The sequence below is a fragment of the Rhagoletis pomonella genome, unplaced genomic scaffold (genome assembly GCF_013731165.1).
Source record: "Rhagoletis pomonella isolate Grant_MI unplaced genomic scaffold, Rhpom_1.0 Rhpom_scaffold_00013, whole genome shotgun sequence".
In the NCBI taxonomy this organism is placed as follows: Eukaryota; Metazoa; Arthropoda; class Insecta; order Diptera; family Tephritidae; genus Rhagoletis; species Rhagoletis pomonella.
The window spans coordinates 22,109,016-22,120,377 of record NW_023458567.1 but is presented as its reverse complement, the minus strand read 5'-3'; the positions used below and the strand labels follow the sequence as shown (position 1 = coordinate 22,120,377).

The window sequence follows — 11,362 nt, the reverse complement described above, 5'->3', positions numbered from 1 at the left end:
TTTTTTTTCGTGCAACCCTGCGTTGAGTTGAACGCAATTGTTGAACGCGAAGTTGAATAATGCAAACACTGCTTCAGTAACTTAACAACTTATTCGAAACTTTGATTATATTAATTTAAATTGCAAACTCAATTTTGCGCTTTCCATTTGGGAATCTTTGTATTATCAGTGTCAATTTCAATATCTAAGGGCCAGTTTCAGTGGCAGTTTAAACTTAGATTACGTAAGCTGAATTTAAAATTAACAGCTGAATGACATTTGATTGCCTAATCTTAGTTTAAAGCAGCCGGCTCGGGCGTTTAAACTAAGTCACTGAAAAACTGGCCCTAAGTGTACGTGTAAAAGTGCTAGACCTATCAGTCTTTTTTCATTCATGGTACTATGGAACCATGTTTTTAACCGGCGAAGGGTAACTTCTTTCTGAAGTAGCTAGAAGTGTAGTCAGAATGCGGAGAAGTTTGTTAACCAACGGAAAAGCATATTCGCCGTCACAGCGAAACGCCGGGCCACGTATAACTTGTTTTTGACCGATATAACATTTCCCGTTGGCTTCATCCCATCCCGATTTTGACTGTCGCATAGTGTAACTAACGCGGCAAACGCTTTTTCTACGCATTTTGCTGTTATCCCCCTTCAAATTTCTGGTTACACAGTTGAATGTGAATGTGAATAGTTCTTATCATAACTTTACGACACTCACATATTGGCAAGATTTCACCATTTATTTTAAAATTTCTTATTTTTAATTATTGTTTTTTAAAGGTATAGCATATTTTTAACAGAAACCATACAAATCCAAGTTTCAATCTTTGTGCAAAATTAAAAAAGAAATCAACAAACTTTGTAAAAATTTCGAGCTTTTTAATTAGAATTTTTAGAAACATTTTGAGTATGCAGTTTTGTAGCCCAATTTCAAGTACCATTGATTTTTGGGATTTTTTTTATCGAATTAAAAAAAATCGTGGAAAATGTTTTGTGTTTGTTGCAAACAAGGGGACTTCATATTACAACAAACACATCATTTTGAGGTTATGAAGTACCGCGGCGAAAACCTAAATTCGCGAGTACCACCACCTTGTATACATAAATTCGTCTTGATCACTTGCTTCACCATATCCGAAATGTGTATTTCGTTTACGAAGACGAGGCGAACATGAGGTGTGAAATAGTGATGTAAAAATATGTATACTTTTACCTACTCTCAGACTTCTAAATTTTCTAAAAATCCCTCCATTTAACTTGTTCATGTACTACTTTTTGTCAAATGTAACTGGACTACCTATGGGCACTATTTTGCTTTATTACTTAATTGTTAAGTTTAAAAGTTGGCCATATTGCTCAACGAGAAATGAAATAAAGCAAATTTGTGTTATTTCACATTCAAGGAAATTGAATTTTTATTTCACAAATTTGATTTTAAGTACATACAAATTAGAAATACATCAACATGCCATTCACTATTCCTTAAAAGCACCAAGTAAATGTAGGCAACATATTAACACAGCTGATATGCACTTTGACACTTCATCCATTTTTAACCGGAGAAAAAGTCCGAGCTGTTTCCGGCAGGAAGAAAAAGACAATACTTATGAAAAGCTACGTTCCAATTTTCGCTCTCTATTACCCATTTTGTTGAGTACGGGTATGATTTCTGGGCTGTTTTGGGCACCCGCGGGATCCCGCGTTGCTTACGGGAAAGAACCTCTTATCTATATCCCTGTTAGGTAGGGCTCAGATAAGATACACTCTGTTCAGTTTATAATTAGAGATCACTGACATTTCAGAGCATCTTTTAAGTTGTTCTTTAAAAATGAAGAAATTTGTTACAAAGTATCAATTATGAGGTTATACACAACCTTTTTCAATATTTTCCCTTTACAAGTTGGAGGAATATCAACCATCGAGTATGCTATAGCTCGCAAATTCTTTATATAAACTCAAAACTTTTGAGTATAGGATGCGCGCTACTTATATTTAAGTATATTTTTTTGTTAAATATGATAGTTTATGTATGTTTAAATTCTCACTCTGCTTTAATAACTATTTCCAGACCGCATTTTATTGAAGCGCTTCTACCGATGTATGTACGGTGACATAAAAGGCGCCAAGAAGCTCATAAAAATTAATTACAGTATGCGCAATAAGCATTCGCACATCTTTCTCGAACGTGACCCAACCGATGCGGATAGTAAACAAACATTCGATTATGCGTGAGTATACTTGCAATCAAATAGACATTTCAATTATTTTGAAATTTGTCAGGGATCTGATACCACTGCCGGGTCTTACACCAGAAGGTTACAAAGTGAGCTGTTATCGTTTAGTAGATTTTGATCCAGCGAAGGTTAGTTGAGTTACTTTACGCGTGTTTTTAAAAAATTTTAGATTGTTTAAATTGGATTTTCGCAAGGTGAATCATACCGCCGATACCAAAGCATTTTTCATGGTCTCCGATTGTCGTTTTAACACATATGATGGCTTTGCTTCCGACGAGGAGAATGTAGAAACATTTGCTAATGGTGATGTGCAAATTTTCGATATGAATGGCTACACACTGAAGCACCTCAGTAGGATGACTTTCAGTACACTGCGCATATACATGGCTTTCCTGCAGGAGGCATTGCCCGTTCATTTAAAGGCAATCCATATCATTAACTGCCCCCCATATCTGGATAAGGTGGTTAGCATTATGAAGCCTTTTATAAGTAGTGAAGTCTTCAAACTGGTGAGTCAAAATAATTACATGTTCATATAAAGTTTAAATGTGCAAAATCTGTACCTCATATCTTTTCAAAGATACGATTTCATACCGTCAGCTTGGACAGCCTTTACGAACATGTACCACGTAGCATACTGCCGGAAGAATATGGCGGAACAGGAGGAAAAATCGCAGACCTTAAGGCAATACTTTTGTCTGAACTGGCGCACAAGAGGTGAGTTTGCCAAAAGCATAAAATATTTTTGAGCAAAAAAACACTCAATGTTTTATGTTTAAATTTAGAGATTATCTGATGGATCCAAGTCATTGGAAAATTGAAGCAGACAAGGAAAATGCTGAGCGTCGCCGTTGGCTGTTTAAATAATACCTACATATGTATTTGTTTTTTTATTATTTAAAAGTTAAATTTCAGAACCAATCCTGTAACCATGATTATTCTCTATTTTAGCACAGTATAATTAAGAAAACGTTTTTTATGCGTGAAAACTTTTCTGTGAAACTATGTAATACATGTTACAAAAATATTTTATTTGGGTTTGTTCGCTTGTGGGTTTCTGCCAATTGTTTTTCTTTCTGTACATGATCCGCGACTTTTCCTGAAACCCTATTGAGTCTCGAATGGCCAAAGAGGTCTTTCCAAATGTTGTGCTCAACCTCAGTCTGCATAGCCTTATTCTTTTACACGGATCCCCAATTTAGACATAGCATCGTAGACGCAGGTTCTCTTCGTGCTTTCAAAAGCAGCTTTAATATCGAGGAAAAGGTGGTGAGTGTGAATTTTTTTGGCGACAGTCCTTTCTAGGATATGGCATACTGTGGAGATCCGTTCAACAACCTATACATTGATCTGGGGTTTTCTTCAACAAACGAGCGTGTTTTCACCATTTCTCTAGTTTACTCTGGACGTCTGATACAAAATACCGATCTTCGTTTAGCAGGAACTAGCCCCGGTCTTGAAACCATTTGATTACTGTCTTATTTTCTGATAGAATTTTCGAGCCACATTCCTGCCTTCCACCCACCGAAGACGCTCCCAAAGTCGAAAGGTCCTTCCACGAGGTCATAAAAATAGAATCACTTAAGCGGAAGCGACATAACCTGCATGCGCGTGTCACAAGCCGCAGCCAGTATGCTATAGAGGAAAACCATCGAAAGAATAAGTATGCAATAATGATTGAGGACAGCTGCCATGGCTTCCTACGACGATGACTGCTCTATTTTGATAACTATCTCAACGAAGTGGAAATACATCGCCAGAAATCTGCAAAAGAATAGCAGTCGAGCCTAACAACTGCAACATCTAGTTACTTTTCTTCATTCTGCCAGATTTGGCTGATTAAACATTGCATGTGTTACTTTTTGATGTTGTGTACGTTTAGGCCCCATTGCGTGGCGAATGTCAGAATTGCAAAAGTGACTTCGTTGCGAGTGGACGTGTTTCCACTGTGTCGTGAGGTGCGTTCACTTAAAATTACATCTTAAAAAGCTTTTATTAATATTTTGCCCACTTTGTAACGACAAGGTTGATCGCGCAGAAGTTGCTAAAGTCGCGTGTGTGGATTGTGGCGCCTACTTCCATGTTTCATGCGCCAAAATTACCGCGTTTGAATACATGAAATCAAACAACGTGAAGCATCGCTGTGACGGTTGTAACTTTTTGCGTCGTAAGTCTGCATCAGCAGCAGTTGCCATGCACCACGGCTGTAGTATCATCAGATTCGGGCTTATCCGTTCCTTCTGGGTCGAGGATTCTCCCACATCCCGCCAGCAAATCTTCGACGGCTGTGCTCCCTAAGCAAAACCCAACTGCTAACAACAACCAAAAACAACAAGCTCAGAAGTCAACCAGCAATGCCAAGTCAACCATCAATGCCAGCACTAATATCAAGAGAAATTATCAGGCATGTCAAATCGGTACGATTTGCAAAGTATTATTTTATACTTGTAATCAAAGTATTAAATGTTTCAAATGGAAACTGCCAGCCGATTTGAAATCGTACGATTTGTATAACATGCCTGTATAGCAGAGGCGGGCATTTTTTGATTTTCCAAACACATGTAATTGGGCTTCAAAATGCTGCTTGCTGCGACGTCGACACATGTATACTATCATCGCCTTCGTGCGTCTTACGAACCCGCTTTCGCAAACTTTTTTCTCAAAACCAGTTACAAATACAACGTCGCGTTCTTACGTGATCTTGTATTTTTGGTTCATGTCAAATCAGTTGCTGTTGAGTGTGTTCGGACGCGCAAAGTTTTCTTAGTGATAAATAAGCATGAAAAATTGTGGTTCATTCCAAAACAATATGGTAGATTCAAATAAATAAATTTATAAATATGTTATATGCACTTATGGTTAGCTGATTAAGTTAAGTGACATTTTGACCAGTTTTGGCTAATTACATTTTTTGTTTATTTATTGTTTTTTTTTTGCTGACGGTGCTAGGCATTTTCTTTCATATAAAAGAAATTGCCAATCATTAAAAACCAACACGATTTCTTAGCGCTTGAAATTTGTACTTTGAGCTACTAAATTTTAATGGGCTATAAAACTGCATACCTAAAACTTTTCTAGAAATTCTAAATAAAAAGCCAAGATGCCTTTTTTTTAAATGATCTATCATTTTCTGATAGAGAATCATTCTCTGATATACATTGATAATTTTCGTGTTGATGTATATTACTTTCACCAACCCTACATTTAATAAAGGACGCTGCTTTTAATTCTAAAAGCTTTTTTGACGACCCTCTTTCACCTTTTCAAAATGACTATGACACAGTTTGTAATGTCTTTTTAAACAAGACATAACATTGCGACTCATAACGCGAAAGCAAATCACGCATTTCGCACACCAATCCATGTTTTCTATGAAAAAAATGTATTTCCCATTCCTCCCGAAACATTTTGCATTATTCGAATAGTTGCACAGTGAAGTCTCAGCAGCAACTGATTTGATTTGCTTTGCCGAAGTGCTACCAATCAGTCAATCGTCAATTATCGTAAGACGCACGAAGTTGATCATGTCATCCATGTGTCGACGTCGCAGCAAGCAATGTTGTTTTCTGTTGTAGACAATACCCATTCATTAATGCGCAAATGAAAAAATTAAAAAAAAAGAAGTTTCAAGGTCTGAAAGTTTTTTAGCTTACGGTGGTAGAAGTAGTAGAAATGTAATTTTGCAAAAAAAAGTGTTATCTATTCCACAAATATGGGAACATCCGAGCACTGGCTGTTGAGCAAAACTTCGCTGCTTCGTACACAAGCGCATGTGTGTGATAGTGTGGGTGCCCACCTCTGCTGTATAGCAACAACAACAACACAGGCATCAACAGAACGGAACCAATAGAACGACCTCATAATGGGCCTGAGCACACTAACCTGCTCAGTCGGACTGAGCAGTCCACCACTCGAACGCACACTGGACTGGGTAGTCGGCCGAAAACAGGCTTCAGTCTTGTATACATGAACTACGCATGATTGTGTTAGTGCCTGTGACACATGCACACAAAACGAAATAGCCCTGTGCGGAAAATCTCTAGTTCTGAACTGGTGCGCTTCTAGTACATATAGACCAAGCACTGGTTCGCGATAAATCTCTTTTGCATGCAAGCAACTGGCGAATTTAACATGGCGATGCCCTAGGAAGTGTCAATTGCCCCCCGCTTCATCCCTTTTTCGATAGTTCTGAACTAGTCCTAAATTTTATAGTTCCGAACCAGTTCGAAAATCGACAGACGAAAGAAAAAAGTATTATGATTTTTCAATCTTTTTGGTTCATCCGTGGCGCGATTTTAAGTTATTTAGGAAGAAATGTGTTTTCAATGTGAAATTAAATTTGTTTGAATGAAGAAATGTACGTTTACATACCTTTAGCTGTAGCTGAGTTTGCAGATACGCTCGCTGTTATTTCTTAAATTCCAGACGGTCACAAGATGTTGAAATGTTAACACAAATTTTAGTTTTGTATTACCAAGCTATGAAAAAGCATATGCGAAGCACAGAATAGAATCGTATTTAACGAAAAAGTCGCCGAACACATATCTATGTAAAGTAAATAAACCCCCCGCTGCATTGCTTATTCGTTAATCTCGAACTAGTTCTAAATTCGACAAATAAGATCTAGTTCGTTCTGCATCCCTTTTTCTATAGTTCTTCGTTGAGTCATTTACCAGTACGCGCGCGTTTTAATTTACAGCGACTTGGCACAGTAAAGAGGTCACCACGAATGTCGACAAATACATTTCGGCATTTAAGGGAATTTGGTATCTTTAACCTATATTGAATTTCTGTAGTCCAGCGATTCTCACCCATTTAGTCTTGTTATCGCCAGCGTATGAAGAACAAAAATTTCTTCAATTTTAAAAGGTAAAAATTTCACTACTAAAAGTTTAGAAATGTTCTTAAAACTTGCAAAGAAATTTGGAAAAGAAATATCACTGTTTTTGTTGTCAGTAGGGTGGGAGTGTCATTGAAAAAATTAGAGCGAGAAGTTTTTCTTAAAAACCCTTTCATTATTGAATCATGGGTGTCGAGTGCGTTCCGATTACGAATACAGCTTTTTCAGCCGAGTACCTTTCAAATGTTCGGAATTAATTAAATTAATTGAATAAACGAATATTTACCTACTTCTTTAATAAGTAAATCGACAACGAACTTGTTGATTCAAATTAATGTTGATAAAAATGCAACCGTGTGCCACAATCCTGCTTGTAAATTCTTACTGGCAAAAATTTTCCCAGCACGAATTTGCAACTTCCCCTCCAAATGAAATGTCAAAATTGTGGGGGAAACTTTCCATTATGGCCGTCCGTTAAAGGTGCGGTGGGCGAAGGGGGAGTGGGCGTGGCACCTCCAGCCGACCTTTTTGGAGAGGGCATGAACCGCCATTGACAAAAATGTAACCCCCGACCACCTAGGCCCCCTATGGTTCCCTACGGACCCCTTAGGAAAATGGCCAAAAATCGCAATTTTTACTTGCGTCCACAGTATTTTTGCGTAGAATTCCTTTCTGCGTAGGCGGCCTTCGGCCGCGCTTAGGGATTATAACCCTTACTACGTAGAATTCTCCTTTCTGTGTGACCTAACTGGGGCTACCGCCCCAGTGATGTAACCTTGGGAAAGGATGAGGTAACTAGAATTCCCTTTCTGTGTGGTAAACCTGGGCCTGCCGCTACAGTGATGTCTATTTTGGTTACTGGGTGTTTTATAAAAATTTCTTGTATATAAAAATGTGTATATAAAAATGTATTGTGCAAATGAATATTTAACATTTTTCAAGCGAATAAACGCAAATGAAAATTGTGATTTTTGACAATTTTTCTAAGAGGTCTCTAGGGAACCATAGGGGACCTAGGTGGTCGGGGGTTGCATTTTTGTCAATGACGGTTCATTCCCTCTCCAAAAAGGTGGGTGTCACGCCCACTTACCTTTCGCCCACCGAACCTTTAACGAACGGCCATAAAGGAAAGCCAACCCAAATTGTGCTCTCTCCTTGCAAGTTTTACTGGGTTTTAGGCTAAACGAACACGATTTGGTAACAATTGGTACCAACTTGTACAAATTTTGGGGTACGGTTTAGTACGTTGCCGATCTATTTCGAGGTATTGCGTCCAAAGGGTATCCCGATCCAAAAAAACAAATTGCACACTCTTGTAGCCAAGGGTCTAAATATTATTTTAACACCCTTTTTGTAATTTTTGGTCACTAATTTATTTACAAATTGGGTTAGAAATATGCCCTTTTTTGTAAAATTCGGAAATTAGCTTAAATTTATCACTCCTATTCTCCTTAAAGCAGCTACTTCAGCAATATATTTTTATATTCTCCTTCACTTTACACTTTACTCGATGAGTTATAACTTTCTTTATAACATTAATATTAACCAATTAATCACAATTTATTAAATAAAAACACCTTCTAAATCATGCGTCTGACTTTGGTTTCATATTCAAATTAAATGGCGTAGTTCAGCTGTCAAACTCCAAAATATGCAAAAGAATGAAAGACAAAAGAAAATAGGATATAACCCTGTAAGTATTAAAAATATACAAAGGTGGTCTCTGCAAAAGGTGTTCAGCTCCTTTTCTTCGCAAAACAGAAAGGAGAATTCTAGTGCCTAAGGGTTATAATCCCTAAGTGCGGCCGAAGGCCGCCTACGCATAAAGGTGTTCTCTGCGGAAGGTGTTCAGCCCTCCTTTTGCCAGATAACCACCTTGGGATAACTTCTTTTATTTAAAAACCCCACAGATTCTGTTAGTTGGGTTATATTCCACTTCAAACTGCTCAATTTCCCCTCGGTAAATGCTGTTTTTCGCCCATTTTCAAACAGTTCCCTAGGGGTCTGTGGGAGGCCCCGAAAGGGGGGTGCGACTTTTCGTAAAGCGGGGGCTGTCCCCTCTCGAATGGGGGGATTTAGGGGCCACGCCTTGCCCCCTCTGCCCCTACCCTAAAAACGACCTGCAAATAACTAAACATTTCCCAAATTTTGTGCATAGCGAACACTCCTATAGTTACTAAAACTATGTTCACATTACCAACATAAAATACTTAGTTTCGTTTAAAATACCTCACTAAATTAAGTGCGTTCATACACGCGATTCTTTATTTTTCTTGACAGCTTTGTAGCAACCCTGTGTTATTATTTATTTAACCAAAGGAGATCGCGAATGTGAGTAATTGCGTATATTTTTATATTCTGAGTTGTTTGTGGTAATTTTTTAGATTTTAGATGAGTGATCAAAAGAGAAAGCTTCTGGAAATATTTTACAAACTACCACGCGCGATTATTAAAAACAAAAACATCCAAACACAATGACATATCAGTTATGGGTAAATACTTTTTTCGATTATTATCGATAAAATTAGAGCCTACAGATTTATTCGTGATTTGGTTCTTGGTTTAAGATAAACTACGTACTTTCAACTTAATTTACTGAGAGACTTTACAAGGCGAAATTACTTAGTTTGTACTTAATTTATGCGTAAATTAAGAGTGACCTCTAAATTACGCTAATGGGAACATAGTTTTAAGCGAAGAGTTTGGAAGCATACAAAATAATTTTAGTATGCAGAGTTTACATTGCACACAAAGTCGATGCATCGAAAAAAAAATACAGCGATATATCGATTTATATCAGAGGCTAAAAAACATCGGTTTTATTCGATACATCGAATAGCAAACATCGATGTTTCCGATGCATCGATGTTTTTTTTGCATCCGTAGCTGAAATTTTCCTTGTAAATACACTGGTTGAGCAAGCTTTTGCGGAAGATGTCTGCTGTATTTAATGGCCTAAAAACAGCTAAAAGGCTGCAAGCTGCCAATCCCGCGCTTTTTCAGAATCTGGCCAAAACCTGTAAGTATATAAACGACTTCATGCCGCGCTGCAGTTTACAACATAACATATTTCTATGCATTTTGTTTATGTAACTGCGTGCAGTTCATATATGTAAATATCTACATGCTTATGTTAATATTTGTATTATAGACGCTACATGGAATAAAGACTACAAACCAGCCACAATTCCGAAATCGGACAAGGAACGTGAATCGGCTGCCAAAAAATACTATCTACTGCCAGAGGAATATCGCCCATATGTGGATAATGGATTAGGCTATGGTGACTACCCAGACTTGGGCAAGTCACTTGGTATTGAAGCAAAGGATCCCTACTACCCCTATGATTTTCCCGAGCATAAGCGTAATCTGCATGAGACGGTGAATATATTCCCTACCACTTATAAAAATGTTTGCTTCTTGAAAAACACTGACCATTCACTATGGTGACAAAGTAAAATTAATGTCTCCTTTGCTAAACGGAATATTTTTATTTGCAGCTACATGCTGATATTGATTTATACGGGGAGGATCGCTACTCACAGCCTGAGCAGCCACGATTCACAAATAGTCAATACTGGCTTACCTTTTTAGGTGTTATGTCTGGCTGCTTGGCTCTATATTACTGGTTAGAAAATTATCGTATGTATCGACCAGTTGCGGTTAAACAATATCCAGGTGATGGAAGAAAGCACTACACATTCGAGGGTTAACAATGCTACACATTTAAATGTTGAGGGAATTACCAAATGCAATGGATATTCATATGAACTTCCTAGAATATTTTTATTTCCAAGCAGTTGTATATGTACATAATATGTACTACTTACCGACGATTCAATAATAAATAATTAAAATTAATTTCATGTTGAATCATGCTACGTATGTATGTACCCTAAATAATATAAACATCAAATTGAAATAATAAAAGTAACCGATTGCAAATAAAGCCAATATAATGAGTATTTAAAAAAAAAGTAACACTTTTGAAGCTTTAGATTTGCAAATTGGATGATAGTTAAAAATTGCAACTTCAAAAAACAAGTTCTTTCGAACTACAGTGATTGCTGCAGCGTTACTTTTTGTAAACTAGCATCATGTTCCGCAATACTTTTATCGATTATCAGTTAAGGATTTGCAACATTGCATCTATAAAGTAAGAAACGGTATTTATGGCGTAGGGCTGTGTTTAGGAATGAAAACGTTGACTAGTAACATGATTCAATAATACCTGTGGCAAGCACAATAACCATACCGGATTTGATACAAATTGGTAGAATGGTTACCGAGATACATATATGTGATC

At 37.3% G+C, this 11,362-nt stretch overlaps 2 protein-coding genes and 1 long non-coding RNA gene across 3 annotated transcripts; 2 read left to right on the top strand and 1 right to left on the bottom strand.

Moving 5' to 3' along the window:
- Positions 1-2,050: 2,050 nt before the first annotated feature.
- On the top strand, positions 2,051-3,235 carry LOC118748983 (alpha-tocopherol transfer protein-like; the record flags this gene model as incomplete). The annotated part of the gene is given in 5 exon segments (XM_036483758.1): positions 2,051-2,210; positions 2,263-2,344; positions 2,411-2,725; positions 2,797-2,933; positions 3,002-3,235. Coding segments are annotated over 5 exon segments (776 nt in total), but the record flags the coding sequence as incomplete, so codon positions are not given.
- A 2,239-nt stretch (positions 3,236-5,474) lies between these two features.
- Positions 5,475-6,135, bottom strand: LOC118748273. Its single transcript, XR_004994041.1, has 2 exons — positions 5,870-6,135; positions 5,475-5,782 (listed from the first exon to the last, which is right to left on the bottom strand). It is a non-coding gene; the product is annotated as an uncharacterized LOC118748273 (long non-coding RNA).
- A 3,754-nt stretch (positions 6,136-9,889) lies between these two features.
- Positions 9,890-11,037, top strand: LOC118748982 (NADH dehydrogenase [ubiquinone] 1 beta subcomplex subunit 8, mitochondrial-like). The gene is made up of 3 exons (XM_036483757.1): positions 9,890-10,075; positions 10,208-10,437; positions 10,557-11,037. Exons 1-3 carry the CDS (start codon positions 9,991-9,993, stop codon positions 10,767-10,769), a joined length of 528 nt encoding a protein of 175 aa, XP_036339650.1. The 5' UTR covers positions 9,890-9,990; the 3' UTR covers positions 10,770-11,037.
- Positions 11,038-11,362: the final 325 nt, after the last annotated feature.

Bases quoted from the DNA above. Each gene is read 5' to 3' on its own strand.
- LOC118748982 (XM_036483757.1), top strand. From the start codon at position 9,991: ATGTCTGCTGTATTTAATGGCCTAAAAACAGCTAAAAGGCTGCAAGCT. The intron at 10,076-10,207 runs GTAAGTATATAA...TTTGTATTATAG, and splicing joins TCAGAATCTGGCCAAAACCT to ACGCTACATGGAATAAAGAC. The intron at 10,438-10,556 runs GTGAATATATTC...TTTTATTTGCAG, and splicing joins AGCGTAATCTGCATGAGACG to CTACATGCTGATATTGATTT.